Genomic DNA, 27,789 nt, shown 5'->3' with positions numbered 1-27,789 from the left:
CTCAGCTTGCAAAGGCTTGGTTTCCGTGGGCCAGATTTCAACCCCTTGTGGGCCAAATGGGTTTGGCATGTCCGATCTTGCTTTGCTGGCTGAGGAACTCTGGGAGTTGACGTCCACAAGTTCCCAAAGTTGGGAAACCCCTGATCTGACCTATTAATAAATCCAACACAATGAGCCCCTCAACTCCACAATCGGGGAGCAGAATTTAAGTTGCTAAGACAGACGGTTGTTAAGTGAGTTGTGCCCAATTTTACCACGGCATCACCGCCGTCGTTAAGCGAACCTGGCCGCTAAGTGAGCCCGGCTTCTCCCATTGATTTTGCATGTCGGGAGCCAGGTGTGAAGGTTGTAAATGGGGGCTGGCAAACCAGACCTGTGGGTGTCAGTCCCTTTTTAAAGTGCCTTCTAAGTTGCAATGGTCGCTAAGTGAATTGTCATACGTTGAGGACTTTCGGGGGGGGATTTGCGATACGGTCGTTTGCAAGCCACCTCACATGACCATCACAAATTAACAAATGTCCTGTCTTGTGTGTGTGGTGGGGGCTGTTGGCGGGAGTGTGTGTATCTGAATAAATATCTCTCAAAACTTCAGAAGAGAAGGATTCAGGGGTCGTGATTTCTGACAGTCTCAAAATGGGTGAGCAGTGTGGTCGGGCGGTAGGAAAAGCAAGTAGGATGCTTGGCTGCATAGCTAGAGGTATAACAAGCAGGAAGAGGGAGATTGTGATCCCCTTATATAGAGCGCTGGTGAGACCACATTTGGAATACAGTACTATGTCCAGTTCCGGAGACCTCACCTACAAAAAGATATTGACAAAATTGAAGGGGTCCAAAGACGGGCTACAAGAATGGTGGAAGGTCTTAAGCATAAAACGTATCAGGAAAGACTTAATGAACTCAATCTCTATAGTCTGGAGGACAGAAGGAAAAGGGGGGACATGATCGAAACATTTAAATATGTGAAAGGGTTAAATAAGGTCCAGGAGGGAAGTGTTTTTAATAGGAAAGTGAACACAAGAACAAGTGGACACAATCTGAAGTTAGTTGGGGGAAAGATCAAAAGCAACGTGAGAAAATATTATTTCACTGAAAGAGTAGTAGATCCTTGGAACAAACTTCCAGCAGACGCGCTTGGTAAATCCACAGTAACCGAATTTAAACATGCCTGGGATAAACATATATCCATTGTAAGATAAAACACAGGAAATAGTATAAGGGCAGACTAGATGGACCATGAGGTCTTTTGCTGCCGTCAGTCTTCTATGTTTCTATGTTTCAATCATGAGGACTAGAAACCCTGCATTTGTTACAACCTTCATTTCATTGCAGCTGCTTTGCAAGCCCTCAAGAGGAAGAAACGCTACGAGCAGCAGCTGGCTCAAATCGACGGGACCCTCTCCACCATCGAATTCCAGCGCGAGGCCCTCGAAAACGCCACCACCAACACAGAAGTGCTTAAAACCATGTCGGACGCGGCGCGCGCCATGAAAGAGGCCCACCAGCATATGTGTGTAGCGCTTTTTCCCCCCGGGCGGTATAACAAGAGACAGCCCTCCAGTTCTCCTCAGATTCAAAAGGCCGACCTGTGTTTTTGCTTTAATTTAACAGCAGAGGTCTTCAAACATGGCCACTTTAAGACTGGTGGACTTCAACTCCCAGAATTCTCCAGCCAGCATAGCTAGCTGGAGAATTCTGGGAGTTGAAGTCCACCCGTCTTAAAGTGGCCATGTTTGAAGCATTCTGGCTGAGAGCATTGGTTTTGTTTTCAGCCTTGGCCCCTTTAAGACAGGTAGACTTCAACTCCTAGAATTCCCCTCTCCTCTTCCTTTCTTCAAACACTTTTAGCACTGATGATATTCCCTAGTCAGGTCACGAAACGCCTTGAAAAAACCCACCACCACCGCCAAGCTCAGAGACAACCAAGGACTCCCACAGCTTCCTCCTCCTCCTCTCCTTTTTCCTCTCCCCCTCCCCCCTCCAGTACCGCCTCCTCCCCCTCTCCTCCTCCTTTCTTCAAACTCTTTGAGCACTGATGGTGTTTCCTAGTCAGGTCACGAAACGCCTTCAAGGAAATCAAAGGCCACTCAGGTACCTCCAAGGACCCTCAACAGCTTTCTTCTTCCTCTCTCTCCCTCCCCTCCCCTCTAGGGACATTGACAAAGTGGACGACTTAATGGCCGAAATCACCGAACAGCAGGACATTGCCCAACAGATCTCGGATGCCATATCTAAGCCGGTCGGCTTCGGGGACGATGTGGATGAGGTAAGGAGGGCTGAGAGGTCCATGGGATGGGTGGACTTCAACTCCCAGAATTCCCCACCCCACAGTCCTCCTGTTCCTCCTCCCTTTCTTTTCCCCTTCTCCCCTCCTTCTCTTATTTTTGTTCTCTCCTCCTCTTCTTCTTCCTCCTCTTCCCTTTTCTTCCTCTTCCTCTTTTTCCTTTTCCTCTTTCTTTTCCTCCTCCACTTCCTCCTCCTCTTCCCTTTCCTTCCCTCTTTCTCCTCTTCCTCATTCTCTTTTCCTTCTCTCCTTCTTCCTCTTTCTTTTCCTCCTCTCTTCCTCCTCCTCTTCCTTTTACTTATCTCTTCCTTTGCCTTCTTTTTCCTTCTCTCTTCTTCCTCTTCCTCCTCCTTCCCTTTCCTTCTCTCTTCCTCTTCCCTTTTCTTCTCCTCTTCTCTTCCTCATTCTCCTCCTCTTTTCCTTCTCTTCTCTTCTTCCTCTTACTTTTCCTCCTCTCTTCTTCCTCCTCCTCTTCCTTTTACTTACGTCTTCCTTTGCCTTCTTTTTCTTTCTCTCTTCTTCCTCTTCCTTTTCCTTCTCTTCCTCCTCCTTCCCTTTTCTTCTCTCCTCTTTTTCCTTTTCCTCTTTCTTTTCCTCCTCCACTTCCTCCTCCTCTTCCCTTTCCTTCCCTCTTTCTCCTCTTCCCTTTTCTCCTCCTCCTCTCTTCCTCATTCTCTTTTCCTTCTCTCCTCTTCTTCCTCTTACTTTTCCTCCTCTCTTCCTCCTCTTCCTTTTACTTATGTCTTCCTTTGCCTTCTTTTTCCTTCTCTCTTCTACTTCCTCCTCTTCCTTTTCCTTCTCTTCCGCTTCTTTGTCTTCCTTTTCATTCTCTCTTCCTCCCCTTTTCTCTTCCTCATCCTTTTCCTTTTCATTCTCTCTTCCTCTTCTTCCTCTTCTCTCCTTCTCCTCCTCCTCCCTCCCTCGTCTGCCTGCTCCCTCCCCTGTCCTTCCCTGCATGTGGCTCTGGATGCGAATCCCGCCCTTCTGCCTACCCAGGACGAGCTGCTGGCTGAATTGGAAGAGATGGAACAGGAAGAGTTGGATAAGGACCTTCTGAATGTTGGGAAGACCAGCCCGGAGCTCCCCAATGTCCCCGCTTCTCGCCTTCCCAGTGTGCCAGGTACGATGACATCTCCCCCCCCCCCCAAGGCTTCCTCCCCTTTAGGGGAGGGTTTGGTAGGGAAGGTTTGCCTATTTGCCGATGACTCTAAAGTGTGCAATAGGGTTGATATTCCTGGAGGGGTCTGTAATATGGTAAATGATTTAGCTTTACTAGATAAATGGTCAAAGCAATGGAAACTGCAGTTTAATGTTTCCAAATGTAAAATAATGCACTTGGGGAAAAGGAATCCTCAATCTGAGTATTGCATTGGCAGTTCTGTGCTAGCAAAAAACTTCAGAAGAGAAGGATTTAGGGGTAGTGATTTCTGACAGTCTCAAAATAGATGAGCAGTGTGGTCGGGCGGTAGGAAAAGCAAGTAGGATGCTTGGCTGCATAGCTAGAGGTATAACAAGCAGGAAGAGGGAGATTATGATCCCGCTATATAGAGCGCTGGTGAGACCCCATTTGGAATACTGTGTCCACTTCTGGAGACCTCACCTACAAAAAGATATTGACAAAATTGAACGGGTCCAAAGACGGGCTACAAGAATGGTGGAAGGTCTTAAGCATAAAACGTATCAGGAAAGACTTCATGAACTCAATCTGTCTAGTCTGGAGGACAGAAGGAAAAGGGGGGACATGATCGAAACAGGGTTAAAGGGTTAAATAAGGTTCAGGGGGGAAGTGTTTTTAATAGGAAAGTGAACACAAGAACAAGGGGACACAATCTGAAGTAAGTTGGGGGAAAGATCAAAAGCAACGTGAGAAAATATTATTTGACTGAAAGAGTAGTAGATGCTTGGAACAAACTTCCAGCAGACGTGGTTGATAAATCCACAGTCACTGAATTTAAACATGCCTGGGATAAACATATATCCATTGTAAGATAAAATACAGGAAATAGTATAAGGGCAGACTAGATGGACCATGGGGTCTTTTTCTGCTGTCAGTCTTCTATGTTTCTATGTAACTCCGAAAGGTCACGCAATGAACCTTTGTAAGCTAAAAGGGGACTACCTATACAATTGCCAAGTGCCGGCTGCTGTGGATGTTGGGGAGGGATCACAAGAGGGTGGGGCCCCTTGAAGAGCAATGCCTTGAGTTCAAATCCTGATTTTTCCCCCCCCCCCTCCCCGCAGCTTCCAAAGTGCCATCGGTCTCCCTGGATGACGATGAAGATGAAGAAATGAAACAGCTCGCAGCCTGGGTGTCGTGATGCATTGTGGGAAAATCCCCCTCCCCCCTCCCTTTTCCTCGCCTCCCTTGGTTTTCTTCGGAGAAATAGGCAGAGACAAGACGGGAGAAGGACCAACTTCTCCCCCTCCGGTTCCCACGGCCAGGAAAGTTTGCGGGGGAGGGGCAGGGTGGGCGAAACGGAAAGAGGAAAAAAAAAAAGAGGGGAGGGAGGGCCGGAAATCACACACACACACACCCTGCCTAAAAATGACCTTACGTGCCGAATGTAAAGAGTTTTATAGACAGATTTATATAAATATATATCTATATCTATATCTATATATCTACAATATAGAATGCGAGCCTGGGAATTGTGTGGGGGGGGATGTGTCTGGGCTTTAAAAGACCTCCCTTCTCGCGCCCCTCCCCCCTCCCACCACATACACACACACACACACACTCCAGATCTTGAAATCTTCTAGAAATTAACTTTCTTTCTTTTTTTCAGTTTTCAAAAAAAAACAAACAAAAAAAACCAGGATTTTGGCTCGCAGTTGTGGGTCTCCAGAGGATCGGACGGTTGTGTGTCATTGCAAACACAATCCCGGAAATGAAGCTTGGAGAGAAAGAAAAGAAAAAAATATTCTCAAAAAGAAGTTTTGACCCTCTGTTTGTGTCCTTCGCTGTCTGGTTGTCTGTCCGACTTGGGGTGGGGGGGTTGTCTTGTTCCCGTGACTGTTGCTCGCTTTCGGAACGGGGTGGGTGGGATACCAATCTTCGTCTGTTGCCAAACACACCAACGCGATGCGTACAGACACTGGTTGTGCGTAGGATGCAGTTCGGGGTTCTCCTCCCGCGCGTTGCAAAGGAATTTGGGGTGGGGGGCTTGGGGGGAGGGAGGGAGGGCTGGGCTGGCGTTCTGCCTCGGAGGGCTGGATGGACAGATGGAAGGAGGGAGGGAGGGCGAGGGGGGGAGGGATATTGGGGGAATAAAGGGAGAAAAAAATGTGATTTAGTTTGGACTGGAGGTACTGTTCTGTCCTGGTTTTATCAGTAGCGTGTATCTGTTAACAGAGTTTTTGGGGAGGTGGGGGCTTCGTCGGTTAACAGTTTGATTCGACATGCACCTGATGGTTTTCTCTTTGTATTTTAAAGCTTGCTCGGTCTGTCTTTTTCCCTTTTCTTTTAAATTGACTTGTGGACAGGAAATGAGATGGTCGGGGGGGGGTGTAGGGAAGTGTGCCCCCTCCCACACACGTGTACTCCTGCGGTGACCTGTTGCTATGTTGCTTTCTGTGCCCGGTGAATAAAGTTGCCCAGAAATAATGTGTTGTCTGAACTGAGTGGCGTCTGATGTGGGTTTTTTTCCATTGACCCCCTCTCCCAAGTTGCAACCACCCCCTAAAAAAAAATTCTTGTTCTTATTGCCCCAAAACTGGAGTTTTTCTAACTTTCGCCATCTTAAGAGGTAAGGACTACAATTCAATTCTGGGAGTTGAAGTCTGCATGGTTTTTTTCAGCAGTTTAAAAAAAAAACAACAACCAACAGTCACTCAAAAATCAGAAATCTGATCATTTCTTTCATCAGTGTATTAATTTTTACAGAATGAATCTCTTGCTTCATTTTGCCATCTTTGAACCAATTATTCCATTGGGATTTTTAAAATCTTATGCCTGGACTTCGACTCCCAGAATTCCATGCTTATGTGAACTTTTAGGTTTCTATGCTTTTAGGTAGGTGAATTTCAATTTTCTTGCTTAAGAAAAGGTAGATTTGGTCCTCTCTGAGCTTGGTTGTTTTCTTGCAGATGTTTCTTTGCCCAAATTAACTACCGGTCAATGACTACTTCAGCTTCAACCGCAATAACACAAGAGCACGCAACAGATTCAAACTTAATACGAACCGCGCCAAACTTGACTGTAAAAAATATGATTTCAACAATCGAGTTAACGAAGCGTGGAACTCATTACCGGATTCAATAGTGTCAACTCCTAACCCCCAACATTTCTCCCTTAGACTCTCCACGATTGACCTCTCCAGATTCCTAAGAGGCCAGTAAGGGGTGTACATAAGTGCACTTGTGTGCCTTTCGTCCCCTGTCCAATTGTCTTTCCTTTCTCTCACCTATCTTATATATTCTCTTCCTTTCATATATCCTCTCCTCTAAGTTCACTTTCACCCTCTTTTATATTATCACATGTCTATCTTTCTTCCTATGTATTTGTGTATTGGACAAATGAATAAATAAATAATAAATAAATAAAAACTAACATCCCCGTGCTGGACTTCAATTCCCACAGTTCCAAGCTGCCTGGGGAATTCTGGGAGTTGTAGTTCAGCCACCTTAGCTTGATAAAAAAAAACAGGTGAATTTCAACTCCATGCTTAAGAAAGGTAAATTTGGTGCTCTCTGAGCTTGGTTGTTTTCTTGCAGATGTTTCCTTGCCTAAATTAACTAATATCCCAGTGCTGGACTTCAATTCCCACAGTTCCAAGCTGCCTGGGGAATCCTGGGAGTTGAAGTCAAGCCATCTTAACTTGAAGAAAAACAACCCAGGATTCTTGCGGCCATTCAGAAACACCAAACTCTGTCCACCTTCGGGGAAAATAAAAGTGATCTTCTATTTAACGACAAGGGAGCCCCCAAATTTCCATTGCTGAGCAGGACATTTCTGACGTGAGGGTTTTTTGCCACGACCTTCCTTGCCACCGCTGTTAAGTAAACCACCCGCCGTTATTAAACTTAGGAAAACAGTTGTTAGGGGATTCTTGACTTTCTCCCCATTGACTTTATAATCATCAGAAGGTCACAAAAGAGGATGACGTGATTCCAGCTGTCATAAACGTGAGTCTGCTGCTAGATTTGCTTGTTAGAAGGCCACAAAAGCAGGGGAGGGGGATCGCGTGGCCCTGGGGACCCTGCACCCATCATAATTACAAGTCAATTGCATCTGAATTTTGATCCCATGACACAAAAGTCGCAAGTTAACAGCGGATCCTGAGTCGCTTCTTTCTGTGCCACTATAACTTCAAACAGTCATTAAACGAACTGTCGTAAGTCGAGGACTACCAGTACGAATTTTCAAACATCCCCCCCAACCCTCTATATATCAGTGATGGCAAACATTTTTTGGTTCATGTGCCAAAAGGGGGTATGTGTAGTGTTTGTGTGTGTGTGTGTGTGCTAGCATGCTCGCATGTGCCCACACCCATTCCTCCCCCCCACATGCGCACACCCATGTGCAGTTTCCCTGCGCGTGCATACAATCCCTTTCGCACGCGCATATGCCCAGGCCTCACTGAAGCCTGGGAAACAGCCAAAGGCACAAACCGGAAGTTCGGAAAAACAGACTTCCTGTTTGCTCGCTGTCCTGTTTTTCGCACTCCGGAGCCTTTAAGGAAGCTTCCCTGGAGCCTCTGCAGTGCAAAAAACAGCACAATGGGCAAACCGGAAGTTCGTTTTCCCGAACTTCCGGTTTGCCTGTTGTGCTGTTTTTCGCACTCTGAGTGTACTTCGGAGGGCGAAACGGTCTTTCGCAAGGTTGGAAATTAACTGGCTAGCGCGTGTATGTGCGTTTTCACGCGCCCTCAAATATGGCTTCAGGTTCGCCATCACTGCTCTACATGAACCAATACAGGTCCATTCATCCCCTTCTCCCCTTTTTAAAAGCCCCCTCCCCTTGCCTTCCCAGGAGATCATTGGCGGCCACGTCCCCGCAGCTAGAAATCCAGCAGCTCAAGGGTCCCTCGTCCATTATTATTATTTTCTTTAATAAGCTTATTCAGGTGTTTTTCTCCACGTCTTTCTTAGACGGTTTGATCACGCCTGTGCTCCGAGTCCGGCTGGCTGCTTTTTTTTTGTCAGGCACTAAAGTGAGGGACTTGGACTTGGTGTTGGGCGTAGCATTGCTTTTGCCGGGTTCCGGCGTCCGGGGGCCGCAGATGGCCTCCAGGGCCTTCAATTCGGAAGTGGGCTTCTCCGCCAAGAACTTCAGCACCCAAGCCACCTTCAGGATCTCCAGGATGTTCAGCCGTTTCGAAGCCGGGCGCAAAATGCGACGGATCAAATCCTAGGAGGGAGATGGGTTGACAACTCTGAAGGCCGCCATTGTGTGGAGGGGCCGACCCCTCCCTCAGCGAAGTCCTGCCATCTTCGGTACCACCCTCCGAGGCTGTCACGGGGCCGTGAGTATCCAGAGGGCACGCACGCACATCACCGTGAGATTTGGCTTCTGCGCATGCGCAGAAAGTGAAATGTGAGTCCGAGAGTGAGATTTCAGTGATTTTTGCCAATATTTTTGCTTCCGCGCATGTGAAAATCGCCAAAATCTTGCTTGCGTGAGCATCTTCATGTGAGATTTCGCTTTCTGCGCATGTGTACAAGCCAAATCTCATGTGGGCGCATGGTGGGGATACGCAGCTGTGTGCACTACCCAAAAACCACTACCGGAAACATAGCACCCTACTCTTCCGGTAGCAGGCCATCAGTGCTCCCTCCCCACCACTGGGACGACGAATCTAGGACACGTGTGTCTTAGGGGACACACCACATGTGGTGCGTTCATTCACCAGGGCCAGACTACAGTGGTACCTCTACTTAAGAACTTAATTCGTTCTGTGACCAGGTTCTTAAGTAGAAAAGTTTGTAAGTAGAAGCAATTTTTCCCATAGGAATCAATGTAAAAAGCAAATAATGCATGCAAAACCATTAGGAAAGAAATAAAAGCTCGGAATTTGGGTGGGAGGAGGAGGAGGAAGAAGAGGAGGAGGAGCACAGTCGCTTCCCAGAGTGAAGAGAGCGTTTCTTTTCTCTGGGTGCTGGCAGAGGTTTATTCCCTCTCCAAGCGCCCAGAGAAAGGAAAATGCTTCGTTCGCTCTGGGCTGCCAAAGCCTCCTTAAGCGCCACCGAAAGGCTCCTCTGGCAGCCCAGAAAAGACCGAGATGGAAGGGATTAAAGGGGAAATTGCAGGAAACTGGCCGGGCCTTCGTGCCGCTCTCAAATTTCCTGGGAAATTTTTCCGGGCTCAGGTGGTTAAGTAGAAAATGGTTCTTAAGAAGAGGCAAAAAAATCCTGAACACCTGGTTCTTATCTAGAAAAGTTCTTAAGTAGAGGCGTTCTTAAGTAGAGGTACCACTGTATTGTCGAACAGAATGGGACAACGTTGCCACGGCCGAATTGCCGTGGCGCAATTTAATAATTCAAAATATTTTTTTTAATTTGCATTTCATGTTTTGCCCCTCCTTTGGCAACCTTTCTTTAATGATGCTATTCCACCACGTCTTGACATTTGTGGTCACTCTTGTTGTCCATGGCGAGTTAATAACAGAATAACAAGAGTTGGAAGGGACCTTGCAGGTCATCTAGTCCAACCCACCCACCCACCCCCACTGGCCAAACAGGAGACCCTTCAAAGCTTCCAGTGTTTTCTTAGACGTCCCTTCCCACCTCCCTTGCACGCTACTCTGCCCAGGAAGGACTCAATACCCAGCCCGGCTGGACAGTTGGTTTTCTAAGTGGCTCAGAATACCACCACCACCCAAAAAAATTCTGCCAAAGTTTTAAAAAAGGAAGTTTGAAGCAAAATGAAGAAAAGGGTGGATGAACGAGAGAGGCGACATACAAATCTAATAAATAAATAAATAAATAAATAAAAGAAAAGAAAAGAAAGACAGCTGGGAGGGACGGAGGATAATGGGGATGGATAGAAGAGTGGAGAGATGCTGCAATAAGAAGGGAAGGGAAGAGAAGGGAGGAAGGAAGGAAGCGAGTAGAGAGCGGGATGAAGGAAGGAGAGATGCGAGGAAGGAAGGAAGGAAGTAGTGAGAGAGAAAGAAGGGGAGAGGAAGGAGGGAAGGAAGGGGGAAGAAGAGGGAGGGAGGGACCAAAGATGGAGAGATGGAGAATTAGGGAGAGAAGAAAGAATGAGTGATGGGGGAGGGAGGTGAAGAAAGATGAAAGGAGAGACGGAGGGGAAAGAATGAAGGAGTGCTAGAGAAGGAAGGGGAGAGGAGGGAAGGAAGAGGGTGGAGGGAAGGAAAAAGGAACAAAGGAGTGGCAGAGAAGGAAGAATAAGGGAAGGAGAGGAGAGGGAAGGAAGGAAGGAAAAAGGAATGAAGTAGTAGTAGAGAAGGAAAGGGAGGCAGTAAAGAGGAAGAGGAGGAAGGGAGGGAGAAAGGAACAAAGAAGTAGGAGAGATAGAAGGAGAATGAGGGATAGGAGAAAGGAGTGGGAGAGGAGAATGAATGAGGAGGGAGGGTAGAAGGTGAGATGAGAAAGATGGAAGGAATAAGGAATGAAGGTGTAGTGGGAAAGAAGGAAGGTGAGGGAGAAACATAGAAGACTGACGGCAGAAAAAGACCTCATGGTCCATCTAGTCTGCCCTTATACTATTTCCTGTATTTTATCTTAGGATGGATATAGGTTAATATCCCAGGCAAGTTTAAATTCAGTTCCTGTGGATTTACCAACCACGTCTGCTGGGAGTTTGTTCCAAGCATCTACTACTCTTTCAGTGAAATATTTTCTCATGTTACTTCTAATCCTTCCTTCAACAAAAAGAACTGTTCCTGGCAGCGATGGGATTCGAACTCACGCCTCCGAAGAGACTGGAGCCTTAATCCAGCGCCTTAGACCGCTTGGCCACACTACCTTCCCGAGAGGGAAGGAAAGGGGAAGAGGGAACAAAGTAGTGGGAGTGAAGGAAGGAGAATGCGGGAAGAAAGGAAGAAGAGAGGGAAGGAATGAAGGGAAAAAGGAATGGAGTAATAAGAGAGAAGGAAGGGGAGGGGGAAGAGGGCAGGGAAGGGGAAGGAAGGAAGGAAGGAATGGAGGGAGGGAGGGAGGAAGGAAAGAAGGGAGGGAGGAAGGAAGGAAAGAAGGGAGGGAGGAAGGAAGGAAAGAAGGGAGGGAGGGAGGATGGGAGGAAGGATGGGAGGAAGGAAGGGAGGAAGGAAGGAAAGAAGGGAGGGAGGGAGGGAGGAAGGAAGGAAAGAAGGAAGGAAGGAAGGGGACAGGGGACAGAGGAAAGAATTCCACACCTCTCCAGCCTACCAAGATTGGGAAACACTGATTTGGCTGGTACTATAGGCCCCATCATCCCCAGCCAGCGATGCCCAGAGTGGCTGAGAGGGGTTAGGCCTTAGGCTTCACCCACACATCCCTCACCTTAATCTCGTCATTGATCTGGACGTGGCTGGGGAAGTTGACCTCCTTCTGGGTCTCCCTCAGCAGTTTCTTCAGGTTGGTGTCGTCGAAAGGCAAGTGGGCCACTACCAAGGTGTAAAGGATGACGCCCATACTCCATGTGTCGGAGAGGAAGGGGTTGTAGGGCAGGCCCAGCAAGATCTCCGGGCAGGCGTAGGCGAAGCTGCCGCAGTAGGTCTGGCTGAGGTGGGAGAAGCAGCTCATCATGCGGTAGGACGGAGTAGGCGGCGGCTGCGTTTGGGGAGCCACCATCTTGGAGAAGCCGAAATCGGAGATTTTGATGTTCTCCCGCTTGTCCAGCAATAGGTTCTCCAGCTTCAAGTCCCTGCCGGGCCCGAGAGAGAGAGAGAGGTGAAGCCGAGGCTGTCCACACAAAAGCAACCATTCAAAATCCTGCCGCGGGCCGACCTCGACTTATGACGGATTCGCCTGGGGTTGGGGCTCTGGTAACGGAAAATGGAGATGTACACACATCTCCGCACTCCTGATTCATGTATGCGCGCGCCCGAGTGAGATTTGGCTCCTGCGCATGCATAGCAAATGGAAATTAAAGAGAGGCTGTTTGGTGTTTGATTGCCGAGCGGCCTACCTCAAAAGGCCTGACAGAGGCCCAATCCTAATCCTACGTAGCTTCTGCTCTGGCAATCTCACACTACTTACCAGAGCTTACAAAACTTTTGCCAGACCCATCCTCGAATACAGCTCATCTGTTTGGAACCCATATCGCATCTCAGACATAAATGTCCAAAGATACTTCACCAGAAGAGCCCTTCACTCCTCCACTCGAACAGAATACCCTACGAGACTAGACTTTCGATCCTGGGCCTAGAAAGCCTAGAACTAAGATGCTTTAAACAAGATCTAAGTATTGCCCTCAAGATCATATGCTGCAATGTCCTTCCTGTCGGCAACTACTTCAGCTTCAACCACAACAACACAAGAGCACACAACAGGTTTAAACTTAATATTAACCGCTCCAAACTTGACTGTAAAAAATAGGACTTCAGTAACCGAGTTGTCAAAGCGTGGAACTCATTACCTGACTCCCTAGTGTCATCCCCAAACCCCCAACACTTTACCCTTAGATTATCTACGGTTGACCTATCCAGATTCCTAAGAGGTCAGTAAGGGGCGAGTACAAGTGCACTAGAGTGCCTTCCGTCCCCTGTCCTATTGCTCTCCTATATCTCCTATACCTTTCTTCTATTTCTATATCTCTTCTATTCTTTCATTGATATGTTCTATTACTATACCTTCTTTTCTATTCTTTCTTAGATATATTTTACTATGAGTATCTCCTCTATAACCTTCATCATGTATTTGTATACTATGTGTATATAGATATATACCCACTAAAACCCTCATTGTGTATTGGACTAAATAAATAAATGAATGAATGAATGAGTGAGTGAGTGAGTGAGTGAGTGAGTGAGTGAGTGAGTGAGTGAGTGAGTGGGTGGATGGATGGATAAATAAATAAATAAATAAATAAATGGATAAATAGATCAATGAATAAATAAATAAATAAATAAATGGATAAATAAATGAATGAATGAATGAATAAATGAATAAATAAATGAATGGATAAATAAATAAATGGATAAATAAATAAATGAATGAATAAATGGATAAATGGATAAATAAATGAATGGATAAATAAATAAATGGATAAATAAATAAATGAATGAATAAATGGATAAATGGATAAATAAATGAATGAATGAATGAATGAATGAATGAATGAATGAATGAATGGATAAATAAATAAATGGATAAATAAATAAATAAATAAATGGATAAATAAATAAATGAATGAATAAATGGATAAATGGATAAATGAATAAATAAATGAATGAATGAATAAATGAATAAATAAATGAATGGATAAATAAATAAATGGATGGATAAATAAATAAATAAATGGATAAATGGATAAATAAATAAATGGATAAATGGATAAATAAATAAATAAATGGATAAATAAATAAATGAATAAATAAATGAATGGATAAATAAATAAATGGATAAATAAATAAATAAAATAAATAAATGGATAAATAAATAAATGAATGAATAAATGGATAAATGAATAAACAAACAAACAAATAAATAAAAGAGTATTTCACTCCCCTCACATAATCAACCTGAATCAGTAGAGATCCCGAAACTGGGCCCATTTAGAAACCCAACGGACTCTCTCTCACCGATGCACGATGCCCTTGCCATGCAGGTAGGCAATGCCCAGGGTCAGCTGCGAGAACCACTTGCCAGCCAGGGCTTCCGAACACGCCCCGGATTTTTGGATCCATTCTAAGACATCACCGCTTGGTGCCAACTCCATGATGATGTAATGGCGGGAGGTGGTCTCAATGGCCTGGTAGAAGCTGATGACATATTTGTGGCGGAGGCTCTTCATCACCTGGGAAAAGGAGAGAGAGGGCTCGGGGTTCGAGTCACGACCTGGACCCACCTTCCCTTAAGTGCCCTGTTCTTCCACTGCAGGAAAAACGAAATACAGTGTTCCCTCGATTTCCGCGGGGGATGCGTTCCGAGACCGCCCGCGAAAGTCGAATTTCCGCGAAGTAGAGATGCGGAAGTAAATACGCCATTTTTGGCTATGGTCAGTATCACAAGCCTTCCCTTAACACTTTAAACCCTTAAATTACCATTTCCCATTCCCTTAACAACCATTTACTCACCATTATTACTGGTACTCACCATTGAATAAGACACTTAGTGATCCTGATATTTATAAACATAATTATTTAGTAACAATAAATTGTTTTTTTTTGTTATTTATTTGCAAAAATTATTAGTTTGGTGATGACGTATGATGTCATCGGGCGGGAAAAACCGTGGTATAGGAAAAAAACTGCGAAGTATTTTTTAATTAATATTTTTTGAAAAACCGTGGTATAGGCTATTTGCGAAGTTCGAACCCGTAAAAATCGAGGGAACACTGTATTCTAAAAACTAAACGACTTTTAAACAAGAGCTCCCTGGGTTCAAAGTTTTGACCAGGAAGGTCTAGGTAGGAACGAGAAGCTATAGTGGAGCCACTGTGCCTCTGAGAGAATGCAAAGTTCCTTTTTTAGGAGATGGCACCGAACATTTCCCATTTGGTACAGGCAGTCCTCAATGTAGAACCGTGATCAAGCCCAACATTTCTGATGCTAAGTGGGACATTCATTAAGCAGGTTTGGCCCCGTTTTACAACCTTTCTTACCGCAGTTGCTAGGTGAATCACTAGTTTTAAATAACACTGTTGTTATGTGAATCTGGCTTTCCTATTTTCTTTACTTGCCAGGAGGTCGCAACCCTGGGACATTGCGACAGTTGTAAGTGTGGGAAATGGTCGTAAGTTGCTTTTTTTCAGGATCGTCGTATGTTTGAACGGTCACTAAATGAACCATTGTAAATGGAGGTCTATTTGTATTCTGTTGAACCCCTCTAAGTGGTTCCTGTAAAGCATGATGGTGATTTTTTTTCCCCTTAGGTGCCAAAAGACTGTGCACGCACACTATTGCCCATGTGTGAGTGCCCATACCCATAAGTCACTGCCTGAAGAGGGCGAAAACAGCTCCCCACAACCCCTGAAGACCCTCTGGAAGCTGGAAATGGCCTATTTCCCAACTTTTGGTAGGTTCCAGTAGGCTCACATTTCAGCCTCCCCAGGCTCCAAAGGCTTCCCTGAAGCTGGGGAAGGGCACCAATATCCTCACCCATCCCCCTGGAGGCTCTCTGGAAGCCAAAAACACCTTCCGAAAGCCTCTGTGTGAGCCAAAAATCAGCTGGCTGGCATACACATGTATGTTGGAGCTGAGCTAGGACAACTGCTCGCATGCCAGCAGATATGCCTTCGCGTGACACCTGTGACACCCGGGCCATAGGTTCACCATCGCTGCTGTAAATTAATAATAATAATAATAATTTATTGGGTTTGTATTCCGCCCCTCTCCGCAGACTCGGGGTGGCTAACAACAATGATAAAAACAGCATGTGACAATCCAATAATAAAACAACCAAAAACCCTTATTATAAAACCCAACATACACACAAACATACCATGCATAACTTGTAATGGCCGAGGGGGAAGGAATATCTCAACTCCCCCATGCCTGGCGGTATAAATGAGTCTTGAGTAGTTTATGAAAGACAAGGAGGGTGGGGGCAATTCTAATCTCCGGGGGGGGAGTTTATTCCAGAGGGCTGGGGCCGCCACAGAAAAGGCTCTTCCCCTGGGGCCCGCCAAACGACATTGTTTAGTCGACGGGACCCGGAGAAGGCCAACTCTGTGGGACCTTATCGGTCACTGGGATTCGTGCGGTAGCAGGCGGTTCCGGAAGTAATCTGTTCCAAAGCCATGTAGAGCTTTAAAGGTCATGAGCAACACTTTGAATTGTGACCGGAAACTGATCGGCAGCCAATGCAAGCCATGGAGTGTTGAAGAAACATGGGCGAATCTTGGAAGCCCCACGATGGCTCTCGCGGCTGCGTTGTGCACGATTTGAAGTTTCCGAACACTTTTCAAAGGTAGCCCAATGTAGAGAGCGTTTCAGTAATCGAACCTCGAGGTGATGAGAGCATGAGCGACTGTGAGCAGTGACTTCGTAAAGGGTACGAAGGTAGACGTTTATAAGGGATTCAAAACTTCCCATTGCAGGAGAGACACGCGTTCACACAAACACCTCACACGCACACCAAAAATGACCTGTATTTCCCTGGGTAAGAATTTTGTGAGATAATCCTCCGAGGCCTTCTTCTTGGAGATGATCTTAATGGCCACCATGGACTTCTGCTTGGAGAAGTAAGCTTCGTAGACAGTCCCGTAGGAGCCGTGCCCGATGGCTTTGCCAATTTGGTAGCCATACTGGTCCATCACCGAGACATACGGCGTGGAGGTCGAGTGTTCCACCATGGCGGAAAGCTCCTTCACTGGGGAGGGCTTCCTTTTGGTGGCTCGGTCTCGGCTCTGGGGAGACTTCGGCGGTGGAGAAGGGCCCACCACCGAGGAAGGTGGAACAGACGACGTTTTGTAGGGCCCTGGTCAGAAGATCTCAAGAACCTTTTTAAAGAAAGGATAAACCGTTCCTCCCACAGTGTGTGTGTTCCTCTTCCCAACGATCTGGAAGAAGAACGTGTGTTTGGCTCAGACAGGATCCGGTGGAGGTTGGGGATCCTGTCGGGATCCACCTGTTGTCTTCACTCTATTGAGTCTAGGATAGGAGCGCCCAAAAAGGAGAGCTCCCCATTGACCATATCAGAGGAATAACAGGCTGCAACCTCCAAGACTTGAAAGGTTTACCGGAATCACTCTGACCGGATCCCCACTAAGGTTCTGATGACGTCATAGCCATGCTTAAGACTTCTGGCTACCCTGATTGGCTAGTGGCGTTCTGGTTACCGTAGAGAACCTTCTAGGAATGACGGTATTGTCTTAAAACAGTGGACCTTGGAGAATGTTCCACTGAGGTTAAGTAGCAATGGAAGGACGCCGGTCTCAAGTTTAAATCTTGCTTTCCATGGCAATTATGAACTTGCTGTTTAATGCTATCTAACGAAATGAAATGCAATGGTGAAAAAAGTAAGGTTCTGCATTTAGGCAAGAAAATCAAAATGCATAAGTACAGCATTTGTGATATTTTGCTCAACAGTAGTAACTGGGAGAGGAACCTTGGAGTCCTAGTGGACACCCATTTAAATAGGAGCCAGCCGTGTGCAGCAGCTGCCAAAAAAGCCAACACAGTTCTAGGCTGCATTAACAGAGGGATAGAATCAAGATAAGTGTTTGTTTGTTTGTTTATTTATATATTTATATATTTATATATTGATATATTTATATATTGATATATTGATATATTGATATATTGATATATTGATATATTGATATATTGATATATTGATATATTGATATATTGATATATTGATATATTGATATATTGATATATTGATATATTGATATATTGATATATTGATATATTTATATACAGTATTTATATATTTATATATTTATATATTTATTCATTTATATATTTATTCGTTTATTCATTTATTTGTTTATATATTTATTCATTTATATATTTATATATTTATATATGTATTCATTTATATATTTATTCATTTATATATTTATTCATTTATATATTTATTCATTTATATATTTATTCATTTATTCATTTATATATTTATATATTTATATATTTATATATTTATATATTTATATATTTATATATTTATATATTTATATATTTATATATTTATATATTTATATATTTATATATTTATATATTTATATATTTATATATTCATTCATTCATTCATTCATTCATTCATTCATTCATTAGATTTGTATGCTGCCCCTCTCCGAAGACTCGGAGCGGCTAACAACATTATAAAAAGACAATGTAAACAAATTTAATATTAAAAGACAATCTAAAAAAACCCCAATTTAAAGAACCAATCATACATACAAGCATACCATGTATAAATTCTATAAGCCTAGGGGGAAGGGAAAATTTCAATTCCCCCATGCCTGACGGCAGAGGTGGGTTTTGAGGAGCTTGCGAAAGGCAAGGAGGGTGGGGGCATCTCTGATATCTGGGGGGAGCTGGTTCCAGAGGGTCGGGGCCACCACAGAGAAGGCTGTTCATAAACTGTTCATACCAGTTTATAAGGCCTTGGTAAGGCCACACTTGGAATACTGCATACAATTTTTGTCACCACGATGCAAAAGGGATGTTGGGACTCTGGAGAAAGTGCAGAGTTGAGCAACAAAGAGGATTAGGGGCTTGGAGGCTAAAACATATGAAGGGCAGTTGCAGGAACTGGGCATGGCTAGTTTAATGAAAAGAAGGACCAGGGGAGGCATGATATCAGTCTTCCAGTATCTCAGGGGTTGCCACAAAGAAGAGGGAGTCAAGCTATTCTCCAAAGCACCTGAGGGTAGAGAAAGAAGCAATGGGTGGAAACTAAACAAGGAGAGAAGCAACTTAGAACTAAGGAGAAATTTCCTGACAATTAGAACAATTAACCAGTGGAACAGCTTGCCACCAAAAGTTGTGGGTGCTCCAACACTGGAAGTTTTTAAGAAGATGTTGGATAACCATCTGTCTGAAATGGTTTCCTACCTAAGCAGAGGGTTGGACTAGAAGACCTCCAAGGCCCCTGGTTGACCAATTTATCTGAGCCTTTTTCAGTTTTGAAGATCGTGCTAATGCTTGTTCTCTCAACTCACTATATATGTAAGTTAGACAACTACAGAAGAAAAATTGAAATGTGAAAAAGACCAGCTGGGATAAGTAAGCCATGAAGTGTTCCTCAACCATGGCATCATGAAAATGGGCTGACTTCAACACCCAGAATTCCATGTCTCTTTCCTGGTCTTCATTTGGTCTTTCTTGTAGTTTGGTCTCTGCAGAACAGAGCAAGTCTTAAAAATTATAGAATTGGAAGGGACTTTGGAGGTCTTCTAGTCCAACCCCTTGCTCAAGCAGAAGGTCCTAGACCTAGACCATTCTGGACAAATGGGCTGTCCAATCTCTTGTTCAAAACCTTCAGTGATGGACCACCAGTGAAGGGCTATCAAAATTCTTATTACCAGACTGTGGTTGTGGCTTCTGCAGGACGCCCTGCATTTTGTTTCAACATCTTTCAGTGCAAATTGGGTCATCTGGGGTGGAGCTTCATTTTCTCTACCCCACTGCATCACTCCCCCCATCCAGGCGGTAGCCCCCCCTTTGTGGAGCACCCACAATCTACATGGCATTGGACCAGAGTACCTCTGGAACCGCCTGCTACCACACGAATCCCAGTGGCCGATAAGGTCCTACAGAGTTGGCCTTCTCTGGGTCCCGTCAACTAAATAATGTCGTTTGGTGGGCCCCAGGGGAAGAGCCTTCTCTGTGGCGGCCCCAGCCCTCTGGAATCAACTCCCCCCAGAGATTAGAACTGCCCCCACCCTCCTTGTCTTTCGTAAATTACTCAAGACCCATCTATACCGCCAGGCATGGGGGAATTGAGACACCTTTCCCCCGGGCTTTTTTTATATTTATGTTCGGGTATGTATGTGTTGTTTGCTTTTTAAACATGATAGGCTTTTTATGTGTTTTTTTAATATTAGATTTGTTTTCGCTAGAATATTATTTTTATTATTGTTGTAAGCTGCCCCGAGTCTTCAGAGAGGGGCGGCATACAAATCTAATAAATAAATAAATAAACCTCTGATGGCAAACTGTTCCAGTGATTAAACTGTTCTGACGGGAAATTTCCCCCTTAGTTTTATTTATTTATTTTATTTGCTTATTTATTTTATTTTGTCAAGTACGTATTGGTAGTATACAAAGATATACTGCCAATACATCCTTGATGAGTTTCCATCTGATGCTATACATATATTACATCTCTCTGTCCCATTAGGAGGCTGTGAGTTGGATCCTAAGTAGAGGTAGATATTTCTCTCTCTAGACACACTGAGAATTTATCTGCTGAGTATAACCCCGCAGTGGGAACAAGAAAGAGATCCGGCCAGTAAACACTCCATTCAGTCATTAAATAAAGATTATTATTTTGATCGGTTAGGGCAGCGATGGCTAACCTTGTTTTGCTTAGGTGCTGAGCAAAACGCAACGCCGCCCCCCCCCACCCCCATGCTGCCATCCTCATGCGCATACAGCTCACTGAAGCCTCTGAACTTCCATTAAGCCCATTGACGCTATTTTCCACCTTCCCTAGGCTTCAGGAAAGCCTCTGGAGCAGGGGTCCCCAAACTTGGCAACTTTAAAACTTGTGGACTTCAACTCCCAGAATTCTCCAGCCAGCTATGCTTGCTAGAGAATTTTGGGAGTTGAAGTCCACAAGTCTTAAAGTTGCCAAGTTTGAAGACCTCTGCTCTGGAGCCTCTGATTGGTGGAAAACGAGCCTACCAGAAGTTCGGAAATGGGCCTACCAGAAGTTTGGAAACAAATTTCCGGTTGGGCTGTTTCCACCCTCCCCAGGCTTCAGCAAAGCTTCCTAAAGCCTGGGGAGAGTGAAAAACAGACCCAAGAAGCTTCCTGTAGGCCTGTTGGGTCTGTTTTTCGCCATCCACAAGCTCCAGAGGCTTTCCTGAAGCCTGAGGAAGCTAAAAACAACCTCTGTCCCACCTTCCGGAAGGCTGAAAATCAGCTTGCCCATCATCATCATCATCATCATCATCATCATCATCATCATCATTATTATTTAGATTTGTATGCCGCCCCTCTCCGAAGACTCGGGGCGGCTCACAACAGTAATAAAAACAATATACAGTAGTAGTGGAACAAATCTAATATTAAAAAAACATATAAAAACCCTATCATTATTTTAAAAACCAAACAGCACATTCATACCAAACATAAAACAAAGTATAAAAAAGCCTGAAGAAAGGTGTCTCAACTCCCCCATGCCTGGCGGTATAAGTGAGTCTTGAGTAGTTTACGAAAGACAAGGAGGGTGGGGGCCGTTCTAATCTCTGGGGGGAGTTGATTCCAGAGGGCCATGGCCGCCACAGAGAAGGCTCTTCTCCTGGGGCCCGCCAAACGACATTGTTTAGTCGACGGGACCCGGAGAAGGCCAACTCTGTGGGACCTTATCGGTCGCAGGGATTCGTGCGGTAGCAGGTGGTTCCGGAGGTACTCTGGTCCAATGCCACGTAGGGCTTTAAAGGTCATGACCAACACTTTGAATTGTGACCGGAAACCGATCGGCAGCCAATGCAAGCCACGGAGTGTTGAAGAAACGTGGGCGAATCTTGGAAGCTCCACGATGGCTCTCGCGGCTGCATTCATTCATTCATGCACACGTGGTCTGAGTGGACATAGGGAAAGCCTTGCATGCCCTCAGGTATGGCTCTGTGTGTCACCTGTGGCAGGCGTGCCATAGGTTCGCCATCACGGAATTAGGAAATGATCTGTTCCTCCTCCCACTCTTTTGGGCGATTTCCTTTCTCCCTGGGATGGAAAGAGCTTGCATTCAACAAGATGATGCTATGTTTGAAGTGGTGCTCCAGATGTTATGGGATGACACCCCTATTTACTACCATTGCTATTATTACATAGGTTGTCCTTGCCATTTGTTTATGTCCAAAGTTACAACGGCACTGGAAAAAAGTGACTTACAACCATTTTTCATATTTATGACCATTGCAGCATTTCTCCAAAGTCTCGTGATCAAAACCCAGGCGTTCCGCGTTATTAGTTTGGCTTTGAAAATTCCATACTATTTAAAGGTTAATCAATTTTTCATTACTTATGATTACAATAGGATAGAATAGAACAGAATAGAACAGAATAATAGACTAGATTAGAACAGAACTGAACAGAATTATAGAATAAAATAGACCAGACTACAGAACAGAATAATAGAATAATAGAATAGAATAAGAATAATGGAATGTAGAATAGAATAGAATAGAATAGAACAGAACAGAATAATGTAATGAAGAAAGAATAGAATTGAATAGAACAGAACAGAATAGAATAATGGAATTAGAATAGAATTAGAATAGATTTTTTTATTAACCAAATGTGATTGGACACACAAGGAATTTTTCTTTGGTGCGTTATTAGTCTCAGTGTACATAAAAGAAAAGATACATTTGTCAAGATATCTTTAGGCATTATTGAATAGATATTTTCATTTACACTTTAATTATTCACTATGTAGGATTGTGTATTATTTCATAGGTATGGTGTGTCGATCTTTACTTCTCTGAGGTGCACTGTTTATTATTTATTTGCCACGCAGGGTCCTCTACGATTTAATTATTTAACCTGTGTGAGCATGCACGGGAACAAAGAAATTACCAAAAATCGGTGAAATCCTGCCAAATCTCACACGGGCACACCTGGGCACGCAATTGGAGGTGGGGAGATGCATGTGCATCTCAAGCCAAATCTTGCGCCTGCGACAATCTCGGAGGGCATACCAGTAGCAGCCGGTAAGTGGAATCCCCACCTGCCTACAATGTTCCTCCCAATTCTAGTAATCTAATCTAAGTGCACCAGTGTGCCTTCCATCCCCTGTCCCATTGTCTCTCCAATATCTTCTGTTCTATCCCTATATCTTTTCTTCTATTCTCTCATTGATATATTTTATTCCTATATTTTCTCTTCTATTATTTCTTTGATATATTTTATTTCGAGTGTATCCTCTATTACCTTCATTGTGTATTATTGTGTTTTGGACAATCTAATCTAATCTAATCTAATCTAATCCTGTTTCCCATTTCCACCTCTTTTTTTCTTTTCTTTTTTCCTCTCCTATGCCAACGCGGGCCTGTCTCTTTAAGAAGTGGGCGGAGCCAGACCGTGACGTCCCCGCTCTTCGCCCCTCCAGAGGGAAAGGCCGCCTCCAGCTTCCCCAACCCGGAACTGCGTCCTGGTGTGGGCATCGAGAGCATCGGCGGATCCGGCTGAGGGCGGAAGCGAACGACAGACAGACGTGGCCGAGAAGCTGCCCCCGGCGATCGCCTGAAGGACCCCGACGTCTTGGAAGTCCTCGGCTCGGCTCCGTCGCTGATCCTTCCTTCGCTCTCCAGGACCGCGCGGCGAAGCAGAGGTGCGGCTGTCCCGGAAAGAAGACCTCAGAAAACCCGACGGGCGTGGGAGGGGGGGGGGGGCCTTAAAAAAAATCAGGCAGCGCTTTGGACGCTCGCTCAGGGTCAAGACTCCCCCCCCCCCCCACGGCTCCCAATTGCACACCAACCCTCCCCGCAGCTTGGGTGGCTGCACTTGTGAACTTTCGCCTTTCTTTCTTTTCTTTTTCTTAAGAGGCTGCAAGGAAGCTCAGGCGGTGCTCGGGGAAGCCCTAGAGGTGCAGGTGAGTGGGGAGGGGGGCTTTCAAGGGAGGGGGGCTTTGGTGCATAGAACCCTTGCACACCTGGCCAGCCTGGGGAAAAGGAAGGAAAAGCCCCCGGGCTGTAGCTTATGCCTGGCCTACCTTGCAGGGCTGTTGTGCAGATCCAAAGGGGAGGGGGGCAAGCTCATGCTCTCCCACCAGGGTTTGTTTTTTGGGGGGAGGGGGGAATTTTAGGGCAGCAGGTCCATCCGCAGCCCCTCCTCCCTCAAGAGCCTCCAAACTCCACCGCTCACACGTCCTCTGTTGGCTGTGCCGTCTTTTGCTTGAACGAATAGTTTTGGCCCAACATGCTAAGCAGGACACCATTCAAGGCACCATATGGTACCAGCTCATTTGGGGAGGTGGTGATGGGCAATGTATAAGATACCCGTCTGTCTGTCACTTAGGTCATGTCTTTACCGATCAATCTCCACCGTCTGTTTCTACCTATCTAGCTACCTACTTACCTACTGATTATCTGTCTGTCTGTCCATCCATCCATATATAATGTACATATAAGAAATATATAAGATCTGTCTGTCTGTCTGTCTGTCTATCTCTATCTATCTTTATATATATCTCTCTCTCTCTCTCTCTCTATCTATCTATCTTTATCTATCTATCTACCTACCCACCTACCTACCTACCTCTACCTATCTACCTATCTACCTACCTATCTCTCTCTCTCTATCTCTCTATCTCTCTTTCTCTATCTCTATCTTTATCTATCTATCTTACTGTATCTATCTATCTATCTACTGTATCTATCTATCTATCTATCACTCTATCTATCTATCTTTATCTCTCTATCTATTTATCTCTCTATCTATCTTTATCTCTCTCTCTCTATCTCATCACCTCGAGGCTCGACTACTGTAATGCTCTCTACATGGGGCTACCTTTGAAAAGTGTTCGGAAACTTCGGATCGTGCAGAATGCAGCTGCAAGAGCAATCATGGGCTTCCCAAGGTATGCCCATGTTACACCAACACTCCGCAGTCTGCATTAGTTGCTGATCAATTTCCAGTCACAATTCAAAGTGTTGGTTATGACCTATAAAGCCCTTCATGGCATCGGACCAGAATATATCCGGGACCACCTTCTGCAGCACGAATCCCAGCGATGGATTAGGTCCCACAGTGTTGGCCTTATCCGGGTCCCGTCGACTAAACAATGTCGTTTGGCGGGACCCAGGAGAAGAGCCTTCTCTGTGGCAGCCCGACCCTCTGGAACCCGCTCCTCCCAGACATCAGAGTTGCCCCCACCCTCCTTGCCTTTCGCAAGCTCCTTAAAACCCACCTCTGTCGTCAAGCATGGGGGAATTGAAATTTCCCTTCCCCCTAGGCTTATAGAATTTATACATGATATGCTTGTATGTATGATTGGTTCTTTAAATTGGGGTTTTTTAGATTATTTTTAATATTAGATTTGTTCACATTGTCTTTTTTATTGTTGTTAGCCGCCCCAAGTCTTCGGAGAGGGGCGGCATAAAAATCTAATACTGTAAATACAAATACAAATATCTATCTATCCTATCTAGCTATCTACCCACCTACCTACCTACATCTATCTTTCTATCTATCTATCTATCTACCTACCTATCTATCTATCTATCTATCTATCTGTCTGTCTGTCTGTCTGTCTGTCTAATCTATATATGAAATAGAGAAACACCCCCACAACATGAACAAAGGTGATGACATCTGGAAACTAGCCCTAGTCAACAAACAAATCACAATCACAACTCCATCAAGTCCACCCAGAGGCGTCAGGGAGTTGGGCGGCATACAAAATAAACAAACAAACCAAACCAAAAAGTGACTTCATCAACAAATCAAAATGACCCAGTTGTGCCAACATTCCACACACCTCACCACTGTTTATAGAAAAGCATCAGCTCCAACGACACTTTATTCACAGCAGCACAAAGCCCAAAACATCTACCTACCTATCTGTCTGTCTGTCCATCCGCCCATCCATCCATCCATCCATCCACCTATCTATCAAACTATCTATTATTACCTGCTATCTATCTAGCTAATTATCATCTCTATATATCTGTCTGTCTACTTACTTATCTAACCTTATCTATCCCACTGGTGTCTAGCTATCATAATATAATACTGTACACATACATATGTAAGAAAATATATCATTAAATATGATATATGGTAGATATTTTTTTAAAAAATCTCTCTTACCCTTAAAGGGTGGCCTGGATTGGCTACCAGGGAGTTTGGGAGTTCTGTTTAGGATCTTAGTTGTTCCAAGCAATGGGTTGGACTCAAAGATCTCGAAGGTCCCTTCCAATTCTATTCTGATTGACTGTAAAGGATGAGGGGGACTTAACTTTTATCTATCTATCTATCTATCTATCTATCTATCTATCTATCTATCTATCTATCTATCTATCTATCTATTAGACTTGTATGCCGCCCCTCTCCGTAGACTTGGGGCGGCTAACAACAATAATAAGACAATATAAACAAATCTAATATTTAAGTTTAAGTTAAATTAAAAAACCCTAATTTGAGAAACCAATTATACATACAGACATACCAAGCATACATTTTATAAGCCTAGGGGGAAAGGAATATCTCAATTCCCCCATGCCTGACGACAGAGGTGGGTTTTAAGGAGCTTACGGAAGGCAAGGAGGGTGGGGGCAACTCTGATCTCTGGGGGGAGTTTGTTCCAGAGGGTCGGGGCCGCCACAGAGAAGGCTCTTCCCCTGGGTCCCGCCAGACGGCATTGTTTAGTCGTGTTTAGTCGACGGGACCCAGAGAAGGCCAACTCTGTGGGACTTAACCGGTCGCTGGGATTTGTGCGGCAGAAGGCGGTCCCGGAGATATTCTGGTCCGGGGGCCATGAAGGGCTTTATCGGTCATAACCAACACTTTGAATTGTGACCGGAAACTGATCGGCAACCAATGCAGACTGCGGAGTGTTGGTGTGACATGGGCATATTTACTTTCCATAGCTGGCTGGGGAATTCTGGGAATTGAAGTCCACCCCTCTTAAAAATGGTCCAGTTTGAGATAGACACGCTGTTCGAATTCCTTCCTGGAAATAAAAAAACGACACTCTTCTTTTTTTCTTTCTCTACCCCAGCTTTTACCCCCCCTGCCCTTTTCTCTCCCAACTCCTCCCCAGCGATGGCTCCCTATCCTTTCCTTGCCCTCCTCGTTGCCTTCCTTCATTCCCCAGGCGTGGCCCCTTCCGAGACGCACTACCAGCAGGGATCCAAAGTCATGCTCTACGTCAATAAAGTGGGACCTTACCACAACCCGCAAGAGACCTACCATTACTATCAGCTGCCGGTCTGTTCGCCGACTCCCATCCGCCACAAGAGCCTGACCCTGGGGGAGGTCCTGGACGGGGATCGCATGGCCGAGTCCATGTACGAGATCCACTTCCGGCAAAACGTGGAGAAGAAGATCCTTTGCCAGAAGAAGCTCTCTCCGGATGAGGTAGGTCCATGTGCTGTAATGATTTAGACTCAGTCCCAGGCGGTAGATTCCCAACTCCGTTTCTATTGTAGGCAAGTCAGCCCTCAACGCTTCTGTGGCTGAGCACCGGCGGTTGATCAGCGACGTCCGGCCTCCTTTTTTGTGAACTTTCCCGCTGACCGTTAAGCAAATCGCTGTGGTTGCGAAGCGAGGGACACGGTTTGTTAAGCGAATTTGGCTTCCCCCTGAGTCTTCGGAAAGGGGCGGCATACAAATCTAATAAATACTAAATACTAAATTTGGTCGCAAAAAAAGGGGATCCCAGGACATTGTAGCCATTGTAATATATAAGACGAATACTATACAGTGATCCCCCGAGTTTCGCGATCCCGATCATTGCGAAAGGCTATATCACGATTTTTCCACCCGATGACGTCACTCCTTTCTCATCTTTCTTTCTCTCTCTCTTTCTCTCTCTTGCTTCTTCCTCTCTCACACTCTCTTCCTCCCTCTCTCATCTCTTTCTTTCCTTCTCTCTCTTTCTCTATCTCTCCCCCTCTTGCTCTCGAGCGGCAAGCGAGCAGGCGGGCGGGCGGGCGAACGGGCAAGCGGCAAGCGAGCAGGCGGGCGGGCGAACAGGCAAGCGGCAAGCGAGCGGCCGGGTGAGAGGTGACGGGCAAGCGGCAAGCAAGCAGGCGGGCGGGCGAACTGGCAAGCGGCAAG

At 45.2% G+C, this 27,789-nt stretch overlaps 2 protein-coding genes and 1 non-coding gene across 3 annotated transcripts in view; 1 reads left to right on the top strand and 2 right to left on the bottom strand.

The window, feature by feature from the left end:
* TM9SF1 (transmembrane 9 superfamily member 1) overlaps positions 1-27,789 on the top strand; it is a 48,483-nt gene that overhangs the window by 8,803 nt on the left and 11,891 nt on the right. The window contains exons 3-12 of the mRNA XM_070728723.1: positions 1,330-1,507; positions 2,149-2,263; positions 3,278-3,401; positions 4,523-4,597; positions 8,372-8,615; positions 11,818-11,935; positions 16,630-16,799; positions 23,117-23,338; positions 23,520-23,599; positions 26,729-27,087. Coding sequence (XP_070584824.1) covers positions 1,330-1,507; positions 2,149-2,263; positions 3,278-3,401; positions 4,523-4,597; positions 8,372-8,615; positions 11,818-11,935; positions 16,630-16,799; positions 23,117-23,338; positions 23,520-23,599; positions 26,729-27,087 — 1,685 coding nt within the window. The remainder of the gene's footprint in view (positions 1-1,329; positions 1,508-2,148; positions 2,264-3,277; positions 3,402-4,522; positions 4,598-8,371; positions 8,616-11,817; positions 11,936-16,629; positions 16,800-23,116; positions 23,339-23,519; positions 23,600-26,728; positions 27,088-27,789) is intronic.
* On the bottom strand, positions 8,343-14,183 carry TSSK4 (testis specific serine kinase 4). The gene is made up of 3 exons (XM_070726872.1): positions 13,969-14,183; positions 11,726-12,089; positions 8,343-8,630 (listed from the first exon to the last, which is right to left on the bottom strand). The coding sequence occupies exons 1-3, from the start codon at positions 14,178-14,180 to the stop codon at positions 8,343-8,345; spliced, it is 864 nt and encodes a 287-aa protein (XP_070582973.1). The 5' UTR covers positions 14,181-14,183.
* On the bottom strand, positions 11,129-11,210 carry TRNAL-AAG (transfer RNA leucine (anticodon AAG)). The gene has a single exon. It is a non-coding gene; the product is annotated as a tRNA-Leu (tRNA).

The sequence above is a fragment of the Erythrolamprus reginae genome, chromosome Z, assembly GCF_031021105.1.
Source record: "Erythrolamprus reginae isolate rEryReg1 chromosome Z, rEryReg1.hap1, whole genome shotgun sequence".
NCBI lineage: Eukaryota > Metazoa > Chordata > Lepidosauria > Squamata > Dipsadidae > Erythrolamprus > Erythrolamprus reginae.
Note: the sequence above shows the minus strand (reverse complement) of the source record. Positions and strands in the feature narration are given on the sequence as shown.